Genomic DNA, 24,575 nt, shown 5'->3' on the forward strand with positions numbered 1-24,575 from the left:
GAGAATCCCAGGGACAGCGGAGCCTGGTGGGCTGCCGTCTATGGGGTCGCACAGAGTCGGACACGACTGAAGCGACTTAGCAGTAGCAGCAGACAGCATATTAAAAAGCAGAGACTTTACCTTGTCAACAAAGGTCCGTCTAGTCAAGGCTATGATTTTTCCAGTAGTCATGTATGGATGTGAGAGTTGTACTATAAAGAAAGCTGAGTGCCAAAGAATTGATGCTTTTGAACTGTGGTGTTGGAGAAGACTCTTGAGAGTCCCTTGGACTGCAAGGAGATCCAACCAGTCCATCCTAAAGGAGATCAGTCCTGGGTGTTCATTGGAAGGACTGATGTTGAAGCTGAAACTTCAATCCTTTGGCTACCTGATGCGAAGAGCCTGACTCATTTGAAAAGACCCTGATGCTGGGAAAGATTGAGGGCAGGAGAAGGGGAGGACAGAGGATGAGATGGTTGGATGGCACCACTGACTCAATGGACATGAGTTTAGGTACACTCCAGGAGTTAGTGATGGACAGGGAGGCCTGGCGTGCTGTGGTTCATGGGGTTGCAAAGAGTCGGACACGACTGAGTGACTGAACTGAACTGAGGTGATGTAGAAAGGAGCATATGGAGAAGGCAATGGCACCCCACTCCAGTACTCTTGCCTGGAAAATCCCATGAATGGAGGAGTCTGGTAGGCTGCAGTCCATGGGGTCGCTAAGAGCTGGATACGACTGAGAGACTTGACTTTCAGTTTTCACTTTCATGCATTGGAGAAGGAAATGGCAACCCACTCCAGTGTTCTTGCCTGGAGAATCCCAGGGACGGGGAAGCCTGGTGGGCTGCCGTCTATGGTGTCGCACAGAGTCGGACATGACTGAAGCGACTTAGCAGAAGCAGAAAGGAGCATAACAACTAAGGGCACTAATCCATCCAAGCTTTTGCTCACCATGGATTGGAAACCATTTTTGTCCAGTGTGTTGGTTCATCTCAACTCCAGCAGACATTTATGGTTGGAAGTATGTTTTAGTTTTGAAAACAATATTATTGTTTTTATTTTTTGTCCAGTACTTTGAAGACCTGGCAATGGGCAGGAACTTACTTGTCTTTAAAAGGCTATGCCTGAGGCCAGGCCTTGGGGTCCCAGATCTGTGAAATAGGAGGTGGGATTGTAGCATGAGGTCTAGTGTGCAATGACAGGCTGGGGCCCCTTTATCAAGGCAAAAGGCTGGACCTTTGTGACTTTGGACACAACGCAGGGTTTTCTTGCTCTCCTCTTCAGCTTTGCCCTCTTGGTCTGGCTGCCCTGTCTGCAAGGTGGCCTGGGCAAGTGAGGACGGACAGGGAGGCGAAATTGACCACCACCTGGAAGGGGTGTTGGTGACAGCTGGTGAAGGGGTGTCTTGGTATACAGTTCCTTTGGCCTACTCCCCTGTCCTGGTTCTGTCTGGTTCTGACAGGTCTTTAAAGGAAAACCAAAACAGAGACTCAAGGTAATTATGAGAAAAATCAAATGGGTTGTTGTTTACTTGGTAAGTCTCGTTAGACTCTTTTCGACCCCGTGGATTGCAGCATGCCGGGCTTCCCTGTCCTTCACTATCTAATTATGAGAAAGATCAAATGGGTACTTTTGTCTTTAAAACTGCTATCATTATCTGAAATCACTTTTAGGAAGGCCTGGCTGATGGAGAGGCTTCTCTGCTTGGGGTTGTGATCAGTTCTAACCAGAAAAGCGCCGTGGATGGTAAGGGATTCCCTCTCATATTGCTGTTTATGCTAAGTAACAGGGTTTTCATGTTTTTGAATTATGATGACTTTTTTTAAAAATTCTGATTTTAATTTTATTTTTTGTTGATTCTTTTTTAAAAAGTTAATTTTTATTTTAATTGGAGACTAATTACTTTACAATATTGTGGTGGTTTTTGCCATACATCGACATGAATCAGCCACGGGTGTACATGTGTCCCCCTATCCTGAACCCCCCTCCCAACTCCCTCCCCAACCCATCCCTCTGGGTTGTCCCAAAGCACCAGCTTTGGGTGCCCTGTTTCACTCATCGAATTTGCACTGGTCAGAATTATGATGACTTCTAATGAGCCCCTTGCGGGCGTGAACACGCAGAGAATCACACAGCTGGTGAAGCTCTGGGCTGGAGGATCGTGAGCCTCGAGAAACAAGAGGCGTCTACTGATGTTTAGGTAAGAACTGGAGCACGTTCAGTCACAACGGTGGTGGCTTTTGGCCGAGGGCAGGCTGGGCCTTCCTCGGGCCCTGCACATCTCCTTTCAGGCGCGGGCAGCCGGCCCCTGACTCCAGTGGGATCCGGGGCGCGCGGGCGCCGCCATCCGGGCGCAACCTCGCGCCCGCGGTCCCGCAGCCTCTCCCGGTCTTGGTGCTGGGGGCCGGGGGAGGGAGGCCCAGGCGAGCGGCCGCCGGCGGCGGGAGGGGGCCGGCGGAGCCCGCGCGGTACGGCAGCTTCAGGTTTCCTCCTGGAGCCCGTGTCGGGCGCGGCGGCGGGCAGGCCGGGCCATGTGATGCCGGATCCAGCGGCAGCCGGCAGGCGCGGAGAGAGCGGGGCGTCCTCAGCGGCGGGCGCAGCCAGCCCGGCCCCGGAGCGCGGCTTCGGCTCCGCCCCCTCGCGCCGGCCGGGCCGCGCCGCAGCCGCCGGGCGTGGGCCGCTTGGGGAGAGCCTCCCAGGCTCGGGCGGCGCGTTCCGGGCGCCAACGGGCTGGGCGCGGGGGCAGCGCCTCGCTCGGGCGCCGGAGGCTGTGGGGCTGCAGCTCCGGGTAAGTGCTCTTTGGGGGCTCCATCCTCGCGTCCCCCGGCCCCTCGCGGCGGAAAAGTTTGCCCGCCTCACCTGAGTTCGCCGTCGCGGAGCTACTTTCTCCAGGGTCCAGGGTCTCCAGGGGGTGGGAGGAGGCGCTGCCGCGGGCTCAGCGGCGCGAAGGATGGCCGCCGCCTCCCGGCCCCTCGGGGACTGCAACAAGTGCAGAGGCGGCGCGGCGGCGGCAGCGGAGCGCGGGGTTCCCCGGCCGCGCGGCCCCTCTTGTCCCCTGCCGGCCCCGCTCCGGGGACCGGGGATGGGTGGGTGGAAGCTGGGTCTCTGTCGTTCGGGTGCCGGGGAAATCAGCGGTCTTCCTGCGGTGGAGAAGAGAGAGCCTCGAAAGCTGGGATCGCCCCTCCCATCAGTGCCTGGCTCCGGGGTGAGGGGTGCGCGGCGGGTCCCCGGAGAGCAGCAGAGCGAGCGAAATTCCGCTCAGGACATAAGCGCCAACGTTTCTTTCGCGTGGAAACGTAAGTGTGCTTTAAAAGGTATCTATAGTTATCCTGGTTAGGAGACGCGGCCAGAATTCCTTTGGACTTCCACAGGATTATTTTGTGGGTCTCTTTTCCACTGGGAACCTGGGGTGTGCGTGGTGGTCCCCTAACGTTCCTGTGCTGGGAGTTTTCCACGGTGGGGCATGATGACGTCCTGTGCTGGCGCCAAGGAGGCTTCCTCGCCTATGAAGGGCTCTGTAGAAGCTGGGTGCTCAGGCCGCCTTGGAAACCCAGCTCTCGTTTCCCAGACACCAGTTAGATTTCCAGGAGAGAATCCATCTGCCTCCCTAGGAACCCATTGCAGCCCCTGTCCCTCTCCTTGGTTTCAGCTGGCAGCAACATCTGTGTTTGCGCAGCGTCTCCCTTCTTGACCCCTGCCTGGGTAGCGATAGACCTCTGCAGATCCAGAGTTAAAGAGGTTTTATCAGCAGACCCCCACCAATAGATAAAAAATAAGAAAATGTAAGATGTTTAGACAGAATTGATCATTTGGGGTCCCATGGGGCCCCAGGTTTTCTAAAGCTTTGCCATCTTGTGTTCTAGGCCTTGAAGATGTCAGGGGAATTGAAGTCCTTTTTTTCACAACAAAAAATCAAAGACCTGTTCTCTTGGGTTCTGTGGGTTGATCTTTGAACAGGATAGTCCAAGCAGTGACAGCTTTACCTGGGAAGCTTTTAAATTTATCTGTCTTGAGTTTTTATATGTGCATTCTTAAAGCACATAGGTATTTACCTTATCCTGATTTATGGCCAAGCTGACTCCTATGGAGTTATTTGGAGGAAAACAAATGATTACTGCAAAAACCTTTGGCTTTTTTCTTACACCACATAGCATTTCAGTTTAATATTCCTTTGTGGACTTTCTGTGTGATTGTTGTGCTCATTGACTTTGATCCAGTAGGAATTTGGATAGCAGCAGACCTCATGGTTAGTGACTAGAGAAACTGAGGCACAGAGCTAGCTATTGGGCATGTGACTCAGGTGAATGCCCTGGCTAATGTGAGAAGGCAGAACAGAGAATTAGTGTTTGTCCTGCTTCTGATTATGTTTTCTTCCTTATCAAAGCCACATAACCTGGTCAACCAAGAACAGGTTATGTAACAGGTGTGTCCTTAGACTTTCCTTTGAAGCACCTCTCCTGTCCCTTAAGCAGTTTAGAAACACTTAAAGGTAGAGAGGAAAACAGTAGTTGGTAACTAAGGCTCTGTGAAATTTCATCAGGTTCCTCACTTGTGTTTCACACCTTTTTTTTGTTTGTTTGCTTAATCATGTGAGTACTGCAGAAGAGTCTGGAATATTTTCTCATTGTGCTTTTATAAGAAACTACTCTTGGGGCTCAGACTTAAATTTCGCAGGAATTTCAGGTGAGCTCTGTTACGTGACCTCCTTTGGTATATGAGAAAAGGAAATGTGTTCTAAAGAGGTATTAAAACATAAAGGACTATAATATTACTTCTATATTAAGGATTCTGTACAGAATTGGTAGCCCCTATACTGGTACTTAAAGCTCTAACTTCACATTCAGCCAGAGTTTATGACCAAGTGTGACTCCCCAGAAAAAAGATTTATGTTATAAATGTCGGGAAACCCCTTGCAATTGGAATATGGCTAGAATGGTACTGCATAGAGTCCAGATTACTCTCAAACTGCCAGGCCAACTGTAATTTTATTATGCTTTAATTTACTGATCAGATATGGCAGACCTGATTTATGTGGTTTTTGTTTAATTGCATCTGTATTTATGTTGCTTTAGCGGGACCTTGAATTTGTTATGAAGAGTTGGGTCAAGCCCAGCAACTCCTGTTGAGAGTTCTAAATTAAAAACAGTGTTATAATGGAAGTGCACCAAATTCAGGGAATTCTGCCATGTTAGAGTTGTACTGCAAATATTATGCCACGTTGTAGGGCTTGGGTCCAGATCCCTCCCTTAGGCCAGGCTGGGCTTAAGAGTTATTTTTCTTAAGAAGTACAGGTCAGGTACTAGATCACAGAGCATTTTGCCCTGATTGGATGGTACTCTGCCATTTTTGTCCAGTCTATATAATCCTTAGTTCTTGTGCTATCATCTTGGTATTTAAAAGTTCTTAAAACGTCTAAGCAGCGTCACTTGCTATTTTGCATTCTGGCAGTCTCTATCATGTTTCTCTCTTTTGATGAACATTTTCTTATATGTATTTGACAAATATTTGAGGACCTATTGTATGCCTGGCTCTGCTCTCTGCTTTGATTCTCTGTACTGTGGGGTTCATATCTAAGGCAATACTTTGCTGATTTTAGAATTTTTAGGATCTGTTGCATTTTGAGTGGGCCTCTCCACACTCAACACTAAGACTTTTGGCTGATAAAATGTCAGGTAACTTTTTTCTGTGACAGTGCATCTTCTTAGCTTGACTGCAATTTATCTCTTGAAATTTGATCTTGGGCACAATTGTAATTTTCTTATTTCTACCATGATTGCTCCTGGACTTTTTCTCCTGGATAACCAAGGTAATGAGATTTGACATTTTTAGTATGAAGGAGAGTGAAAACATAATTGAATATTGGGCATTTGTTCCAGTGATCTTGATTTTGGACATTTTTATAAAAAAAAAGTAATCTTCAGAGGTACAGTCTCTTATTTTAATCCTCAATTTGGTATTTTGAGGTTTGATTTCTGGAGAGGGTTGATGTAAAAGGAGTGCCTCCTAGCCGAGAATGAAGGCCAGCATAGGAGAAGACGGGCGACACCTTCGCTTTACATAATAGCATGAGTAGAACCAGCACTCAGATACACTGCCTGTTTCAAGTGGCAGACTTTGACTGTTGTGTACATGATCATTTTACCTTTAAAAATGCTTAAAATGTTAATATGCTTTCTATGTTTCTCTCAGACACAAAATCCCTTAAAAAAAGCATGAAATATATTGCATATATCAACAAAATGTATGGTTTAGCTCTTAGATTCATTATCATACACTAGCGATTGTGCCCTTTTCAAGGCTTGCGCCTCTTCCGTTATTTTATAATTTAAAGCATTTATCCTTTATAAATTATCACCAAGTGGTTAAGAGTGGGGACTCTGGGGCCAGTCCGTCTCATGAGATGGACCTGACTCTGTCGCCTCCCTCTACCTCAGGTTTCACATCTGTGAAATGGGGATAATCCCTGTAACCTGCCCTCTAGGGTTGCTGGAGGAATTGAGTGAGTTAATTTGCAGAGAGCACTTCTAGTAGTGCCTGGCAGAGAGTAAGTGTCAGAAAGTGATGGTTAGATTGATAACAAATGGAAAATAGCCATTGAAAAGGGAGCTTGAGCAGGTTCTCCAGGTTTCAGAACGCAGTGAGGTGTCTGTGTGATCTCAGGGGGCAGCGCCCTCGGCTGGGAGTCCAGGGCAGGAATGGAGACTCGCCTCTGGCCTCTTAGCTGTGTAACCTGGGGCAGGTATAACCCCTCTGTGGGTCTCAGCTTCCTCATCTGGTCACAGAGGAACGAGTAGACTTGATGGTCTCTAAGGACCTGCTGCTTCGAATGTTCGATACAGCCCTGAAATTTGAAGGTGAGGAGGGTGAATGTCAATTCAGCTTTTGCTGTCTTGGGCAGCATGGCCAGGATGTACTGTCGACAGGGTCAGTCCTGCACCTGCAGCGGGTGGTCGGAAACATTTGAAGGATTATGAAATAATACTATTAACTTACCTCACCTTGATCACCAGACAGTCATCAGGTTGAAATGACTGAGTTATCTTTCTGGACTTAGTCCAGAGGGACTTCAGACATGAAAGTCTGGAGCCCACGCCTGTGGGTCATAGACCATCCTGCTCCCTTTCTTCTGTGGAAAACCCCGCTCCTTGTGGAAGAGGGCGGGGTAGAGCTGAGAAGGTGAAAAACAAGTGGGCTGATTGTTTCTGAATTTCATGATTAAAACATTTTCACACCTGATACAAGGGAAAATGTCACCAATGGCCTTTGCAGGGATGCTGTAAACTAGAAGGGTTTGGAGAAAAGGCAGTCTCTTAAGGACTTCTAACTATCGAGGAAGTTTTCGTTGGGCTGAATGGTTCAGGCAAGTCCTTCTGGGGCAAATTTGTCTCTTCCCCACTAATGACTGTTGTTTATTGTCTGTGCCTGGTCCTTTTTCTTGCTCCACCAGACTCCTGGTTTGCTGTGTGGCCAGGTGTTAGTTTAAAAAAGTATGGGGTGCTCAGTGATTAATGAGATTATGGGTTAGTTGAGTCTCTAGCCCAGGATTCGAAGCCTGGCTGTTTGTTGGAATCACCTGGGTTCAGAATCGTTTAACTTGGGGCCAGCATCATCTTTCAAAAAGGTGACACTAGTTACTTATAAAAGGGTTTGCTAGCTACTTTCGTAATCTTTAGTGTTTCTGGCTTTCTGCAGCTGAAAGAATCCAGGAAAGGGTGATTTTCATGGCATTCCTTTTAAATGGTCGGCAAGTCACATGTCTCCTATTGCCTGGTCTCATGGACCTTCTGCTCCCATTAGCCAGGACTAGTAACTGCCTGTGGAACAAGCCCTGTATTTCCTAACTTCTTTGACGTTGTTCCTTTGTTCCCCTTTTCTTTCTAGCTGAAGTCTCTCGCAGTCCTCAAAGCAAGCATAAGCCACCATCTCTGAAACTGTTGACTGAATTCTCAATTTTCCAACTTGAGCGTAAGCCCATTTATGGCTAGAACGCCGATTTAGGCTACTTTGTAGGGTGTCCAAGCAGAATATACATATATTGGATGGTTGTTAGTAATTCCACTGTTACATCAAGTCCTAATTTACAGCATCCCCACAGATGCTAATGGTGATGTTTTCCTTTGTATCAGGTGTGGATTGCATTGGAAAATATTGAGATACATGGGAGGGAAGGAGAATGTTGCTCAAGAAGTTAGATGGCTGGTCCTTCTCAGATATAAATGAGAGGCTACCCAGGCCTCTTTAGGTAACTGTACATTCTGTCTCAGAGAAGGCAATGGCACCCCACTCCAGTACTCTTGCCTGGAAAATCCCAGGGACGGGGGAGCCTGGTGGGCTGCAGTCCATGGGGTCACGAAGAGTCGGACATGACTGACCGACTTCACTTTCACTTTTCACTTTCATGCATTGGAGAAGGAAATGGCAACCCACTCCAGAGTTCTTGCCTGGAGAATCCCAGGGATGGAGGAGCCTGGTGGGCTGCTGTCTATGGGGTCGCACAGAGTTGGACACGACTGAAGTGACTTAGCAGCAGCAGTACATTCTATCTGGGGAAATGAATGAAATTCTTGTTCAGAGTTATAGTCTTAAGACTGAAGGAAACTCGAAAGGTTTTTCTCTAGTTTCTAGCAAGTGAACAATCCCCATGTATAGCATACCTCCAAATGGTTGACCATTTGATTATTGTCCTTGAATACTTTCAGTAATGGGGGATTAATAACCAGAGATACCCCAGTCTGTCTTTGTTTTCTTCCCTCAACTTTAGATACAATTACTTGTCAAATTGTGCAACATGATTTGATATACATGTACATTGTGGAGCAATTACCAGGATCAAGATGATCAACACATTCATCCCCTCACATAGTTAACTTTTCCTGTGATGAGAACACTCAAGATCTACTCTCAGCAACTTTCCGGTATGCAATATCATATTTTTTTAACTATAGCCACTGATGCTGTATGTTGTCTTTGTTAAAATATCTGTGTAGGTTCTCTGCCCATTTTGTTTGTTTTGTTTTATTCAATCATTTGACTGCATGGTGTGTCATGTGGGATCTTAATTCCCTGACCAGGGATTGAACATGTGCCCCCTGCTTTGGAATATTAACCACTGGACCACCAGGGAAGTCCCTACCCATTTGAAAAATGAGATTTTGTTCTGCTACTGAGTTGTATGAGGTCCCTTATATATTTTGGATATTAACCTCTTGTTAGATATATGGTTTACATATATTTTCTCCCATTCTGTAGGTTGCCTTTTCATTTTGTTGATGGTTTCTTTTGTTGTGCAGAAGCTTTAGTGGTGGCTCAGACGGTTAAGCATCTGTCTACAATGTGGGAGACCCGGGTTTGATCCCTGGGTTGGGAAGATCCCCTGGAGAAGGAAATGGCAATCCACTCCCATTGCTATTGCCTGGAAAATCCCATGGACTGAGAAGCCTGGAGGCTACAGTCCGTGGGGTCGCAAAGAGTCGGACACGACTGAGCGACTTCACTTTCACTTCAGTCACGCTTGTTGATTTTTTGCATTTGTTCCTTGTTCTTTCGGTGTCATATCCAAAAATCGTTGCCAAGACTGACATTAAGGAGCTCCCCTGCCATATTTTCTTCTAGGAGTCTTATGATTTCAGGTCTTACAAGTCTTTAATCCACTTCAAGTTAATTTTTGTGAGTGGTATAGGATAGTGGTCCAATTTTATTCTTTTGCATATGTATGTCTGGTTTCCCCAGCATCATTTATTGAAGAGACTTTTTCCCATTGAGTATTTTTGGTTTCATTGTTAAATATTGACCATACAGGCATAGACTTATTTCTGGGCTTTCAGTTCTGTTTCATTGATCTCTGTGTCTGTTTTTATGTCAGTACCATACTATATTGATAGCTTTGTGATATAATATGCAATCAGGAAGTGTGATGCCCCCATCCTTGTTCTTCTTAAGACTGCATTGTCCATTCAGGCTTTTATTGCTCCATACACATTTTAGGACAATTGTTTTCTATTTTCCTGAAAAATAATTGCAGTTTTGACAGGGATTACGTTGAATCTGTAGATGGCTTTGGGCAGTATGGGCATTTAAACAGTATTAACTCCTCTGATTCATGAACACGAGTATCTTTCCATTTGTCTTCAGTATCTTCGGTGTCTTACAGTTTTTGATGTATAGTTAAATTTGTTAAATTTATTCCTAAGTATCTTACTGTTTTTTGATGCTATTGTAAATGGCATTATTTTCTTTATTCTCAAGATGGTTAATTAGTGTACAGATTTTTGTACGTTGATTTTGTGTTTTGTGACTTTACTGACTTCATTTATTAGATCTAACAGTTTTTTTGTTGGAGTACTGAGGATTTTCTATGTAAGATCATGTCATCTTCAAAGAAACATTTTTATTTCTTCCTTTCCCAGTGGACTGCCTTTTAATTCTTCTTGTCTAATTGCTGTGACTAGAACTTCTGTACTGTGTTGACTGGAAATGATAAGAGAGGACATCCTGTCTTATTCCTGATCATGGAAAGCTTTCTATCTTTTCACTGTTGAGTATGGTATTATCTGTGAGTTTGTTATATATGGCCTTTATTATGTTGAGGTATGTTTCTTCTATACCCAATTTGTTGAATTCTTATTAAAGGATGTTGAACTTTTGTTAAATGCTTTTTCTTCATTTGTTAACACATTTATTGATTTATGTATGTTTCTTTTTTCATTAATTTAAGTGTTAATCACTATAAACTTCCCTCTTAGAACTGTCTTTGTTACATCCCAAAAGTTTTTGTATGTTGTGTTTCTATTTTTAATCTCAAGATTTTTGGATTATTTGAGTTCTTCTTTGACCAGTTGGTTTTTTAGAAGTGTAATTTAATTTCCACACATCTGATTTTTATTCTGACATTCTTCCTGTTATTGACTCCTAGCTTTAATCATTGTGGTTGAAAAAGATATTTTATATGGCTTTCATCTTCTTAAAATTTGTTAAGACTAATTTTGTGACCCAAAATACTCTCCTGGAGGATATGTGTGTGCGTAAGAAGAATGTGTATTCTTCTGCTGTTGAATGGAATGTTTTGTATGTTAGGTACATTTGACCGAAAGTATTGTTTAGGTTCTTTATTTCCTTCTTGATTTTCTATCTGGATAATCTGTCTATTGTGAAGTCCTCTACGCTTGCATTGCTGTTTCTGCCTTCAGATTTGTTGTGTGTGTTAAGTCACTTCAGTTGTGTCCGACTCTTTGCGACCACGTGGGCTGTAGCCCTCCAGGCTCCTCTGTCCATGGGATTCTCCAGGCAAGGATACTGGAGTGGGTTGCCATTCTCTTCTCCAGGGGAATCTTCCCGATCCAGGGACTGAACTCGGTCTCCCGCATTGCGGGCAGATTCTTTACCATCTGAGCCACCAGCATGCATATAATTATAATTGTATATCCTCTTGATGAACTGACCTCATTATTATATAATGACCTTATTTGTCCCTTGTTACAGCTTTTCTCTTAAAGTTTATTTTGTCTCATAAGTATAGGTACCCCTTTCTTTTAGTTTCTATTTGCATGGATGTCTTTTCCTATCCTTTCACTTTTAGCCTATGAGAGTCCTTAAAGTTTAAGTGAGTTTCTTGTAGGAAGCATATACTTGGGTCTTGAGTTTTTGTCCATTCAACTACTCTTTATCTTTGAATTTAAACCATTTACATTTAGAGTAATTTAGTTATTGATAGCAAAGGACACGCTATTGACATTTTGTTAATTGCTTTCTGATCGTTTCATAGTTCTTTTGTTTTTCCTCTCTAACTGTCATCCTTTGTGAGTTGATGAGGAGGCCTACCAGGGTTCTCCTACTGTTCTTTTATTTATGGAGTGAAATCCCTCCAAGGGGATCCTTCTTGGCACCAAGCTGCTCTGGACTGAGGGATGGAGTGATGACAAATGCTTCCTAGGCTTTTCTATGCTGTCATCCTCTGTTTTTGAGCTCCACAGGGTTTCTGCTGCTGCTGTGTAGCCTAGAGCTTTCCCAGGACTGTGTTCATTGGTTTGTAGGTGGGCCATCTTTGGAAACCTTACATTTTTGAATGGTTTGTAGGTGGGCTATCTTACATTTTTGAAAACTAATTACATACCCTACCTTGAAGCCTATTTAAGTTGGTAAATCTTTCAACCCTTGTTAAGTGACATGATATTGAATCATCTCACTACCTTGAATACTGAACATATACCAATTTGCTATGTTCTTCTTATACGCTGACTGATGGTAAGTAGAACCATTCTAACCCTTGCTGAGATCCCCCTTTCCTCCCCAACATCCCTCCCTGCCCCAGTAAGCACTGAAGCCTCAAGGTTAAGATTGCCAGCTGCAGATTACCAAAGTAGGGAGACTCTTTAGCTGTTACTTTCTGCCTTGTGTTGGGTAAGTTATCTGGACTTTTAGTCTGTTTTTACCTATCTCTCTTAAATAGAGTTGTTAAAAATGCTTAGCACAGAACCTGGGATAGATAGAATAATTTCTCTTAACAATGGCTTTCCAACTGTAGTCCTTCTAAAACAAGATTGCTGACTCTTGATGGTCAGTCATCTCGAAATAACTAAGTTTGTTTTTACACATGTTGCTGCTGAGTCACATCTCTTCATTCACGGATGTGTACAATTGGCTTCTTAGTCCCATGAATAAAACTTAATATTTATCTAAATTTCCTGTATATGACCATCTGTTCTAGCCTTTCAAAGTCTTTTAGATTGTTTATCTGTACATTAATCATTCACAACCGTTTTTTATTCCAAGTTATCCACAGATTATGCGTTTCTTCAGTGTTTTAAGGAATAAAATTGTTGCCTAGGCTGAGCTCAAGGGCAGAACAATTTAATGTTTCCGTACACAGGGCTTCCCTTGTGACTCAGTGGTAAAGAATCTGCCTGCAATTCAGGAGACTTGTGTTCAGTCCCTGGGTTGGGAAGATCCCCTGGAGGAGGAAATGGCAACCCACTCCAGGATTGCCTGGAGAATCCCATGGACAAGAGGAGCCTGGTGGGCTACAATCAATAGGGTCGCAAAGAGTTGGACAGGACTGAGCACACTCGCACATACAGACTTTACTTCAGATTAATGTTTATCAGTTTTAGGTAAAGTTGTTCATAGACTTATTCCTGTTTGCACTAGCATCTGATTCTTAATTCGCCATCCTGTCATAAGGATATATGCTATATCAACCAAATCTACTGTACATCTGCTATATGGAATTACCAATTTGGTGACCACATGGTGGAGTGGGGTTAGTCTCATGTGACTTATTCTTACAGAACTTACCCTGGCTCCAGGTAGCTACTGCTTCCTCTGAGGTACTCAGACACCAGCTTTTTAGTCTACTCTAGAATCTTGCTTGTGATGAGTTTGAAGCTCTTCTGTCTCTAGTTTTTGTTTTTTTAAAAAATCTTTATTGGAATATAGTTGACTTACAATGTTGTGTTAGTTTCAGGTATGCAGTAGAGTGAATCTGTTATATGTATGTCCACTGTCTTTTAGATTCTTTTCCCACATAGGTCATTAGGATTGGCTTTTTTGAAAATTGGCTGTCTCCTATGTTTGAATCCTGTCGTTGTCCACAGTTCTTGGTAGATTATGACTGGAAAATCTCATTGGGCTCTTTCCCATCTTGACCCTGTCCAGAGGTGTCCTCTTAGGATCGACTTTCCCACTTACAGAAGTTCTTTCTGTCCTCTTCAAGTGGAAGGTTTTCTTCCTCCAAGAGTAGACAAAGTCTCAGTCACTGTGGAGGAGTTCTCCTTATCATCCATCTACACTACATCACCAGTCCTAAGAAGATCTATCTATTCCTTCCTTGATGTTCTGCCTTAAATAAATTGAAGTAAAAATCTCATTATCTTTGGTTTTTTTGGCAACCTCATGTTATTTGGGCCTTTGGTCTGTCTGACACAGCTCTTAAGAGCATGCTGTCTTCATTATCTGTGCTGGAAAAGAGGCAGGGAGGAGGATAAAAGCAAAGCAATTATTTTTATCATCTGAATGGAAAACAGCACAATGCTGGGAATTGGGAGGCCTGGCTTTAGTCTTGAGCTCCTTGAACATAATGATCTCTCTATATCGCCACTGAATCCATATCGTCTGCAAATGGGAGGTCTTGGGTTACTTCTTTGAACCATGGTGATTTCTTTAGGTAGTGATTTCACTGATTGATAATAACATTTGGATGGGCTTCCCTGGTAGCTCAGCTGTAAAGCATCTGCCTGCTATGCAGGAGATGCATTGTGTAGGAGCTGTGGGTTCGATCCTACTGTGTATCAGCATATAAATTCGTGTATAAGAAATGGCTCATTTAACTCTTCATTGTTACCTTTTATGAAATCACCAGCTCTGCAACTTGTCAGAAGTTCTCAGGGATGAATTTCTGGAAGTTGTTTTTATACCCGCTCTCCCAGCCCTTAAAGACTTAGCCAGTTTCCTGCGGGCCACTCACTATTCTTGGCTGTAAGGGGCAACACACAAAACCTATTGTCAGCGCTTTATTAAGTTTTAAATGGATGTATTCTCAGGGGGAATAAAATAGAAGCATTTCTCTTAAATGGTATCATTCATGTCAAAGTTGTTATATAAAATACATATGTATTTTTCTTTTCCCATTTAATAACCAGAAATGTTGATAGCCTAATAATTGAATGTAAAACACAATGTCAAAAATCTTTAAAATCGGTCATGGGAATTCGAGTTGTTCTTTGTTCTTTACTTAGAAAGATTCTATGGGACAGAAACTATGAGGCAAAGGTCTCATGGCTTTTGATTTTGGGCCTTTTAATAAAAACTTTTAAGTTGGGGTGAAATAGATTTCACATATAGTTAAATTAGGTTGTTTTGCAGTAAAAATGAACACTGTAGATTACTTTCATATCTGTAGAAAGTCCCAAATTAGCTTTTCACTTGGTTTACTTACAAAAAGGGGGCTGATCTAGGGAAAATTCAAAATTACTATGGAAAACGTTCATTTTGAAAGAAACGCCAAGTAGAATTTAGATACTGGTTTGTTGGTTTTTCTTAAAATTAAAAATAGAATAAGCATTTCTTTTTTCTTTCACCTTCATAGTAGGAAACTTTATGTTTATTGTCAGTATGGCATCTTTATGTACAAGTAGCTGCAGAAATTAATAGACATAGACAAGATGTCTGGATTTCAATTTAAGAATTTTTTTTAGTGGGAGTGGGACATGATTGCTGGTGTTTTGTGCCTTTTATTTAAAAATGATGGTAGATTCTCTGTAAAAGAAACATTTTAAAAACATAGTCTGGGGATAGCAAAGGCTGAAGCAGAAGCAGAATTTCTGTTGAAATCTTAGCACCGCCACCGACCTACTGGGGGAGTTGTGCCACCTCTCCTGGCTCTAGTGACCTCATTTGAAACCTGAGGAGTTGGGCCAACCCCTTTTCTGTGGCACATCCTGTCTCTTCAGTTCTGTGCTTCTCTGGAGGTAAGGATGGTGTTTTAAGCCTCCCTTAGATTACTGGCCGACTGCTTGGTTCCTAGAGCGCTTTCAGACATTTGAGTGGCAACATCTGAATTGTTCGGGAAACTGGGTTTGAAGAAGCCACTTCAGGGTTGCATCTTTACAGGGAGAAATGGTTGCTCACAGCCTGAGATTTCCCTGTGGTGGCAGCTCATGTTGTTGTTATCTGAATACTTCATGAGCAGTGAGGTGGAATCAGCCAGTAATAATGTCGTAATTATTTTTAATTGAATCCACACATGACTGAAAATGGGTATTAATTTCATTTTAGCAGGAGTTAATGTCCCTAACTCCATTTAGGATAGGTGGAGAATAGGCACTGATAATCATTTTTTGAAAAAATTTTTGAAAAATGCCAATTTTTAGCTACAATAACACTTATAATGGCTCTTTCTTTCTCCTCCTCTGCTTCCCCACTTCCCTCCACTTTGTTTTAAACTTGTAAAATCAAGTAAGTGAAATCCCTTCTTTTTTTTTCAAAAGGTATAGCAAATTTATAAAACCTCTGGTATTTAATGTAGCTCCTGATTAGTGATATTAAAGAAAGCAAAATTGTACTCTTGAAAAGGTGCCATTTTAAGGCATGGCACTTCAAGATAAAGATATCTTATTGTACTTGTGATGTGGACACTGGGCATTTTTCTGTTTGGGATTTTACTTACTGGATGTGGGGACTCTAAACATTTATCCAGGAGTTCTTTCCAAAGCTTTTCTACCTCAGGGAGTTTAAGAGTTCTGTTAGAGTTTTTTTTTTTTTTTCCTATTAAATCCTAGTTTTGCTGGTAGAGAGTTCTGTTATTTTTCTGTTGACCAATCATGAAACAATGGTATTAAGTGAGTAATAGTTACATAATCACAATAGTAAAAGATGTTTATCTGCTTTCACAATCAATAGCCAGATGAAAAATAAAAGATAATTACAATTGCAAGCCATAATGGGAACATGATTAACCTAACAATATAAAATAATAACGTACAATTTAGGCGGTCAAGCAGAGTGACGTGGTAAGTGGAAGTGCGTGCATGTACATGTTTTCATCTGCTCAGCCAGTCTTGCTCTTTTGGTTGGTGCATTTAATGCATTTACATTTAAAGTAATTATCGATATTTATGATCCTAACACCATTTTTAAAAAATTGTTTTGGGTTTATTTTCTGTAGGTCTTTTCCTTCCCTTTTGTTTCCCACCTAGAGATTTTCCTTTAGCACATGTTGTAAAGCTGGTTTGGTGGTGCTGATTTCTCTTAACTCTTGCTTGTCTGGCAAGCTTTTGATTTCTCCATCAAATCTGAAGGAGAGTCTTGCTGGGTAGAGTAATCTTGGTTGTAGGTTTTTCCCTTTCATCACTTTATATATATCACGCCATTCCCTTCTTTGTAGAGTTTCTGTTGAGAAATCAGCTGAGAGCCTGATGGGAGTCCCCTTGGATGTTGTTTGTTGTTTTTCCCTTGTCACTTTTAATATTTAATCTTCCTCTTTAGTTTTTGTCAGTTTGATTACTATGTATCTTGGTGTGTTCCTCCTTGGGTTTATCCTGCTTGGGATTATCTGTGTGTCCTGGACTTGGTTGACTATTTCCTTTCCCATGTTTTGGAAATTTTCAGCTATTATCTCTTCAAATATTTTCTCAGGTCCTTTCTCTCTCTATTCTCCTCCTGGGACCCCTGTAATGCAAATGCTAGCGTGTTTAATGTTGTTCCAGAAGTCTCTTAGACTGCCTTCATTCTTTTCTCTCTATTCTGTTCTGCAGTAGTGATTTCCACCATTCTGTCCTCCAGGTCATTTATCCATTCTTCTGCCTCAGTTATTCAGCTATTGATTCCTTCTAGTGTTATAGTCATCTCTGTTTGTTTGTTCTTTAGTTCTTCCAGGTCTTTGGTACACAATTCTTGCATCTTTTCTATTGTTTTTCTGAGATCCTGGTTCATCTTCACTATTATTATTCTGAATTCTTTTTCTGGAAGGTTGCTTGTCTCCACTTCATTGAGTTTTTTTTTCTGGGGTTTTGTCTTATCCCTCTGTCTGGGACATAACTTTCTGCTTTTTCATCCTGGCTTAACTTTCTGTAATGTTTTTGTTTTAGCTGTTGTGGGGACTGTGGTTCTTCTTCCTTCTTCTGTCTGCCCTCTGATGGAGGAGGCTAAGAGGCTTGTGTAAGCTTCCTTATGGGAGAAACTGGTGGTGGGAAAAACTGGGTCTTGCTCTGTTGGGCAGTGCCCTGCTTAGTAAAGCTTTAATCCAATTATCTGCTGATGGGTGCTGATGGGCTCCCTCCCTGGTGGTTTTTTGGCCTGAAGTAACCTAGCCTTGGACTCTATGGTAGGGTTAATGGTGCCCTCCAAGAGGGTTTACGCCAAGGGCGACCTTCCCAGACTGCTGCTGCCAGTGCCCCGTCCCTGTGGTGAGCCCCTGCCGACCCACGCCTCCACAGCAGACCCTCCAGCACTAGCAGGGAGTTTTGGTTCGGTCTCCTGTGGGGTTGCTCTTCCTTTCCTCTGGGTCTTGGTGTGTGAAAGATTTTGTTTGTGTCCTCCCTCCAAGAATGAAATCTGTTTCCCCTCGTCCTGTGGAAGTTCTATAATCAGACTTGCTGGCCTTCAAGGTCAGATTCCTGGGGATACCCAGTCCCTTTGTTGGATCCCCAAGCTGGGAAGCCTGGCGTGGGGTTCAGAACCTTCACAACAGTGGGAGAACTTCTTTGGTATTGTTGTTGTTCTCCAGTTTGTGGGTCACTCACCTGGTGGGTATGGGATTTGATTTTGTCGGGATTGCACCCCTCCTGCCATCTCGCTGAAGCTTCTTCTCTGTCTTTGGATGTGGGGTTTCTTTTTTGGTGGGTTCTAGCATCCTCCTGTTGGTAGTTATTCAACAGCTAGTTGCAGCTTTGGTGTTCGTGCAGGAGGAGCTAAGCCCATGTCCTTCTACGCCACCATCTTGAACCAGAAGCTGGAATTCTCTGCTAGAGTTTTGAACTTTCACTGAGTTGAGCTTGGCTAGTAATTACTATGAGGCAGGCTTATATGGGTGCTGGGGGCTTAGAGAGAAGAGGCTTGGAAATATTAATAGCTTTTGAGGAGCTCTCAGTGCTGTCAGATCAGCAGCCATGAAAGAAAGTGAGTGTGTTGTGATGTGGAGATGGCAGGGGCAGGGTGCTCTCAGCTGCCCGGGAGATGTGCCTGGTATAATGGGAATCAAAGTGTTGCCCGGTCTTTGTTTTGTTGTTATAGTTTCCTAAACATCATCTGTATTGTAAATATGTATCTGCCTCAGTGATGTTATAAAAACAGAAGTGAATTTAAGAAATAGACATTTTAATGAAAATCTGTATACTTAGTTCATAAATATAATTGGAGTATCTTTTAGATGTCATAACTCAGCACTTACTTTGAAACTCTTATTAAACTTATGTAATTGTTGCTAACTAAACTTTTCAAATTGTTTGTTATCAAACATTTACAGTAACTGTTTGGTAAGGGGCAGGGGAGAAATTGGTTATTATCAAACTAAAAGTCCTATTTTGTATTTATTTACATTTGTTTTGGCAATATGCTTATAATGACTTTATATTTTAAATTTGTATGGAGAAACCTAGCTCTATACACACACACATACGCACACATACACACAAACACTTTTTTCCCTAACTACAGACACTTGAGAATGGAAGCAATTTTATAGATTTCTCAACGTTGGATCAAGGGGGGAATTGATTCTAATGTTTCTGTTGTTAGGCGACAGCTCTGCAGGACTAAGCTCTCCACAACTTGAATTACATCGTGCGCACCAGTTTTAAACTAGGGGAGGCAAATGGTAGTTCTTTATCTTTCCTGATGGCAAGAAAAATAGACATTTCAACTGTGCCTTTAGATTCGCAATCAGGTTGATGGAAACAAATAGCCCCAGGTCATTCACCTTAAAATCTAAGTAAAGAAACAAACAGTCGGCCAACCAGAGGTGTAGAATTGGTATAGAATTTAAAGGCTCAAGAGGCAGTTTTCTATGACAGTTAACCTGGGGTATTCTCTAATGCACATTAATGAAGTCTCCTTTATGTACAGCTGGGAAGGTCCCCTGGAGGAGGAAATGGCAACCCACTCCAGTAGTTTTGCCTAGAGAATCCCATGGACAGAGGAGCCTGGAGGGCTACAGTCCATGGGGTCGCAAAAAGTCGGACATGACTGAGTGACTAATACTAATACTGATAGTAGTGACATTAAAGAATACTGCTGTGGATACCCTGAGTACATGCTGGCTTTTATTTTGGAGCACAGCATTGTTTGAACAGTTCAGTACTTAAAATTAAAAAATAAATGCCTTCGTGGCCACAATTCAATATCACTAAACTTACAGAGCATTTAAAGTCACATAGCGCTTAAAAGATACTGACCAAATGAATCACCGCCTCGTGTGTTGTTTTGACAGGAAGTGTATCATGTCTCAATAATTTCCTTAACATTTTTTCCTGCCAGGTGCCTGCTTTCTTCTTGTTAACTTATTCCCATAGAATTCCAAATATGTAGTTGATTTCCCTACTGATACTTTTACAGTTCCTTTTTCCCCTTCTTTAGAGTAGCTGCTGCACTTCTGTTCATATTGAATTCAAGGCTTATTACAGGGAAGAGAGAATGAGAAGCCCTTTTGGAGACTAGGATTCAGCCAGGATGCCTCTGTCTGGTGAGTGAATCTTCTTGGCTCCAGCGTGTAAAATTTTGTCAAGGAGGTGTTAAGACGTGCCTGTTGACAGACCGGGTCTGGGGCCAGATGAGCGTGAAATGTTGTTCAGTCATCTGTGCAAAGATTAGAGGGAATTCTTATTTCCTATGTATATATGCAATTGAATGCTTTTTTTTTTTTTTTTTACATCAAACCTGAGCTACCCTGAAATAAAACAAGTTAGGAAAATAAGATCCGGGGCTCTGTTTTAAGCAAGGTGCTGTGCAGTGAGGTGCGTCGTGCCGGCCACGCTTACAGGGCGCTGTGCGCAGTGCTCTCGGGGAGGTGTGGGCTTAGGACCCCGAGGTGCTCAGGGCAGGGCTGCGGCTGGGAGGACAAGCCCGCCAAGGGAAGCAGACCTTCTTGGCTTGTAGCATCTTCCGGTGGAAGTAGGTACAGAAATCTCCTTTTTCTAAATTAAGAAATTATGCGGATGTGGGCAAAGCAGAATGTTTGTCAGTAACGTGCAGCTGTTGGACATTCATGTGTTTGCCTTGGGATATTTGGGTCAGGGGATTTTTGACTAGTAAAAATGTATAGGTAGCATCATAACTAAACTCATGTACGCTTTATTACCTAATAAAAACACTTGTAAATTGTATTTTTATCAGTGAGTTATCAGTCACAGCATTCTATTTTATAGCATGCTTTATATTTTTTGTGTGTGATTTTTGTGATTTACTGCTTGCTTCTTTGGTAGGATAATTTTATGGTTTAAATCCCTTATTTTTCTTTCTTGGATACAGAATTATTGCATTTTACGTATGCAGTAGGTAACTTCTAAAAACAGTGGTTTCTTCCACCAGAAATTTTCCCTTTCTTGTGGTGTGGGATTACATGGTATAGATAGTGTCTTATGTCACTAGACATTAAAAGCATGGAAATTCATAGTGTATCCCATGTAACATTGAAGACTGTAAGTAGATCTGAAGAAGGCATGCCTGTTGAGGTTATCACTTACACGATCACAGATGGTTCTTATGACACATTAGTATAGTATAAGCTTTTAGCTATGCTAGGAAGGTTAATTTTTCACATCTGTACCCTTCTATTTCGGAATAACAAATTTGTGTAGAAAAAGAAAAGCATTTATTGGCAGACCAGTCCATTTCAGAAATGTTAACAATGAATGTCCGATTTTTGTAATGCATTAATACAGGTGTCAAAACCACTATATGATTAAGGCCAGGTGCACGTATGGTGAATAGCATTCTTGAAAATGTTGGACATTTTGCTTGGACACTAGCTCTACGTTATGCAGAGTGATGGGAGTGAGGTGAGCTGGGCTGGGACTCCTCCTTGCATTCTTCTCTGCATTCCTCTGGCAGGGATCAGGCAGGAACCTCGCAACAAACCCATAAGCAAGACCCATATCCCCATCCTCAATTCCCTCATCTGCTCCCTTCTGTGACTCTCTGAGCAACATATAAACAGTTGCATGTACAATATGAAAACCCCTTAAGAAAGTTAAACAGCCTTATTAAGTATATTTTACATGGCTTGGGTCAGAGTGCCATTTACCTATCAGTTTGGCATTGCTTTGATATGTACTGTGCCAAAGAAAACTTCAGCCAGCAGAGGTCAAAGCGGAGCTTTCTTCTGCACTGCTAACATTAGAAAAAAGCTTAAAAGAATTATTCTGTCAGCTAGTTAAGAATTTATTAACAGGCCACTTTTGGGTAAAATGCAGGTGTTCTCAGTCTCAAAATTAAACTTGAGGTTGGCCGTGCAGACCTCGTTGAACTTCAGTAGAGCGTTTTGCACATCTGTGTTCCCTCTCTGAATGGGCATGATGCCAGCTGTCTAGATAAAACTGAAAGTGTTAAGTGTTAGTTGCTCTTGTATCTAACTCTCTGCAACCCCATGGACTGTAGCCCACAAGGCTTCTCTGTCCATGAAATTCTCCAGGCAAGAATACTGGAGTGGTTGCCATTCCTTCTCCAGGGGATCTTCCCAACCCAGGGAACCTGGGTCTCCTGCATTGCGGGCAGATTCTTTACCATCTGAGCCACCAGTGACGCCCCAGATAAAACTGAGTGGTCTGCTAATCAAGTGAAATTGCAGATGGAAACTCTTTGGAAAAGATAAGTAATATATTGATATAAAATCAAAGCCTAAAGCATGATAGCTCTGTGAGAAGTTACCGTGGCATAACTCTGTGAATATACATGTGGAAAAGCAGTGGACGTGATCAGTAGGTAATACACCAGTCCTGTGTCTTTTTGTTAACGCAGTTCTGTATTCAGTGACGTGAGAGGAAAATGTGGAGCCAGTTCAAATTAGGGGGGGGAAGTCTCAATGAGGCCTGTTGTGTAAGAAAAGAGGCCGTGAGGGACATGTTCGAGTAGGAATCCCTGGTTCTGTACTGGAGGTTGCCAAAAATAAAACACAACCGCCCTCAAAGACCAGTGTTTTTCTTTTCTTCTATTGTTTAGCCAGAGTGTAAAACCACTTGAGCAGAAGCATTAGTGAGGCATTTTATGAGACCACAATCTCCCATTCCGAAAAAATAAATTACCACCAGGAGAGGAACTGTGAGTACCTCTTTTATATATCGGTGGGGCTATGTACACTAAGTGATTTGTAAATGTCTTCCTCACTCTCGCGCTAAGAACTTTTCAGGGGTCCCAAGCGTTAGTCTCTTCTAATTCTTCAAAGTCAATGACAGAAAAACTCTTCTCTCTTCAGTTGGTGATTGTCATAAAAAGGCAACCACGGGGTAAAGACTTTTTTTTTTTTTTGCTTGTCTCATCTGGTTTTTGGAGTCATGTTCAGCTGTAAAATTGTGTTGTTACTGTCAACCGAGTCTCCATCCTGGAGATGATTTGGGCTAAGTGTACAGTGGTTATCCTAGAGTCTTGAGATGGCGTGGGAGGAACTGGCTATGTAACACAATTGGGAAAACCCCCTCACTTCTGGATCTTGGGATGCGGAGTGAGGATAGGGTACATAATGTTCCTACTGTGAAAGATGAATTAATTAATAAAGATTTGCTTAATACTTAGTTAAGTATGTGATTGCCATAATCCATAGGTAGAGCTGCTGTGTGTATGTATGGCTTTGTACAGTGGGGGAAATGACGCTTATGAAGCTTATCCAACCATCCAAGCTGTCCCTATATGAGGGCCCTGTTACAGGGAGAATGGGCTGAGATTTTCATCAGCTGTAGAAAGACCTCTTTGTGTCATTTGCTTTGAAGTTTGATAGTGACGATGCTGATACCCAGGTGGTAACTGCTTCCCCTTTGTTCAGCGCTCTGCTTGGAGCCCTGTGTGCATTATCTTTAGTTCCTTCAACAACCTCCTCTGTTTTACAGATAAGGAAATTAAGCAGATATGGGAGGTTAAACAACCTGCGCTAGGTCCAGCAGTTTGTTTATTGATCCCTCCTAGCCTGTGGGACTCCTCTGTCTCCCCACTTTTGCATGATGTCTCTCAGGAGGCTTAGGGGAGAAGGCAGCCTGTCCACATGTCAAAGAGACCAGGAGCGCTTCTGCTGTCTTCAGCTGATCCAGCAAGTGTTCACTGCCGCGACATTTTCAGGTTTGTCTTCTTAGTGAAACTGAGTAGCTCGTCTTTTTCACTTGTCACAATTCAGGAAAGACACTTGTCTGGAGCAGAGGATCTGATTTACATAGCTTGAAAAATAGAAGTTGATGAAAAATAGAAGTTCATACACTTTTTCTCGTAGAATGTAGTATGCTATCTGGTGGGTCAATTATGAGCTCCTCAGTTCATGGCAGTTTCTTAGAGGGAAGGCTCTAGACTAGGCACAGTATTCTCAACCAGAGTTCTGACCTCTCGTTACCTGTGCTCTCTTCCCAGAATTTTTGTGCATTCCGGCAGCCTTTTGGTGTTTTAAATGCGTTGTGATTTGAACTTGAAGGTGACTTCTGCTTTCGTCACTCCCAAGGATTTATGTTTGCTTCTGTTCAACTCTGCCACTCTGTATTTGTCCCCTGTTGGCCTTGATTCTCTCCTCTTGGGTCTTTTTAGTTTCCTAGGCGTCGTCAGGGTGGGCAGGGGTCATGCCCACCTCCTCGCTGGCCACTTGGCCAGGGAACTGACAAGAAAGAAGTTGTTTTCTTTCAGAAATTGACTTGAGTCAGTCTGGTTTTACTGTCGTCATGCACTGGCAATTATAAACGATATCTGTTAATGTTGCTTCTCCTCCACAAAATCCTTCACTTTGTCTAAAAAATTCTTGCAGTCACTGTGGCATTTTAATAATACCCATGAAAGCTTCAAATTAGTGCATTTTAATGACTTTTTAATAAACATTGGATTCAACATGGAGTTTAATTCCGACAACTCCCAGTTATATAGTTGGTCCCCAGCACATAGTACGCAAGTTGGTTCTGAGAGTAAAATCAAGGATTTGGCAC

The 24,575-nt window shown here is 42.7% G+C and overlaps 1 protein-coding gene across 16 annotated transcripts in view; it reads left to right on the forward strand.

Moving 5' to 3' along the window:
• Positions 1–2,628: 2,628 nt before the first annotated feature.
• The window catches only part of ARHGEF28 (Rho guanine nucleotide exchange factor 28), a 342,857-nt gene continuing 320,910 nt past the window's right edge, over positions 2,629–24,575 (forward strand). For 4 of the 16 annotated variants that reach the window (XM_086362143.1, XM_086362150.1, XM_086362153.1 and 1 more), the window contains exon 1: positions 2,629–2,770. Coding sequence is in view for 11 of the 16 variants with exons in the window: in XM_086362155.1 (XP_086218281.1) it covers positions 2,933–3,278 (346 nt within the window). In the remaining 5 variants the exon portion in view is untranslated. Of the gene's footprint in view, positions 2,771–2,860; positions 3,279–8,743; positions 8,898–20,023; positions 20,153–24,575 lie in introns of those variants that run through there. The other 12 variants (XR_015148969.1, XM_086362155.1, XM_086362139.1 and 9 more) reach the window with 8 other exon arrangements.

This window comes from Bos grunniens, chromosome 20 (genome assembly GCF_055505025.1).
Source record: "Bos grunniens cultivar Pamir isolate PY7600 chromosome 20, Bosgru_T2T1.0, whole genome shotgun sequence".
NCBI lineage: Eukaryota > Metazoa > Chordata > Mammalia > Artiodactyla > Bovidae > Bos > Bos grunniens.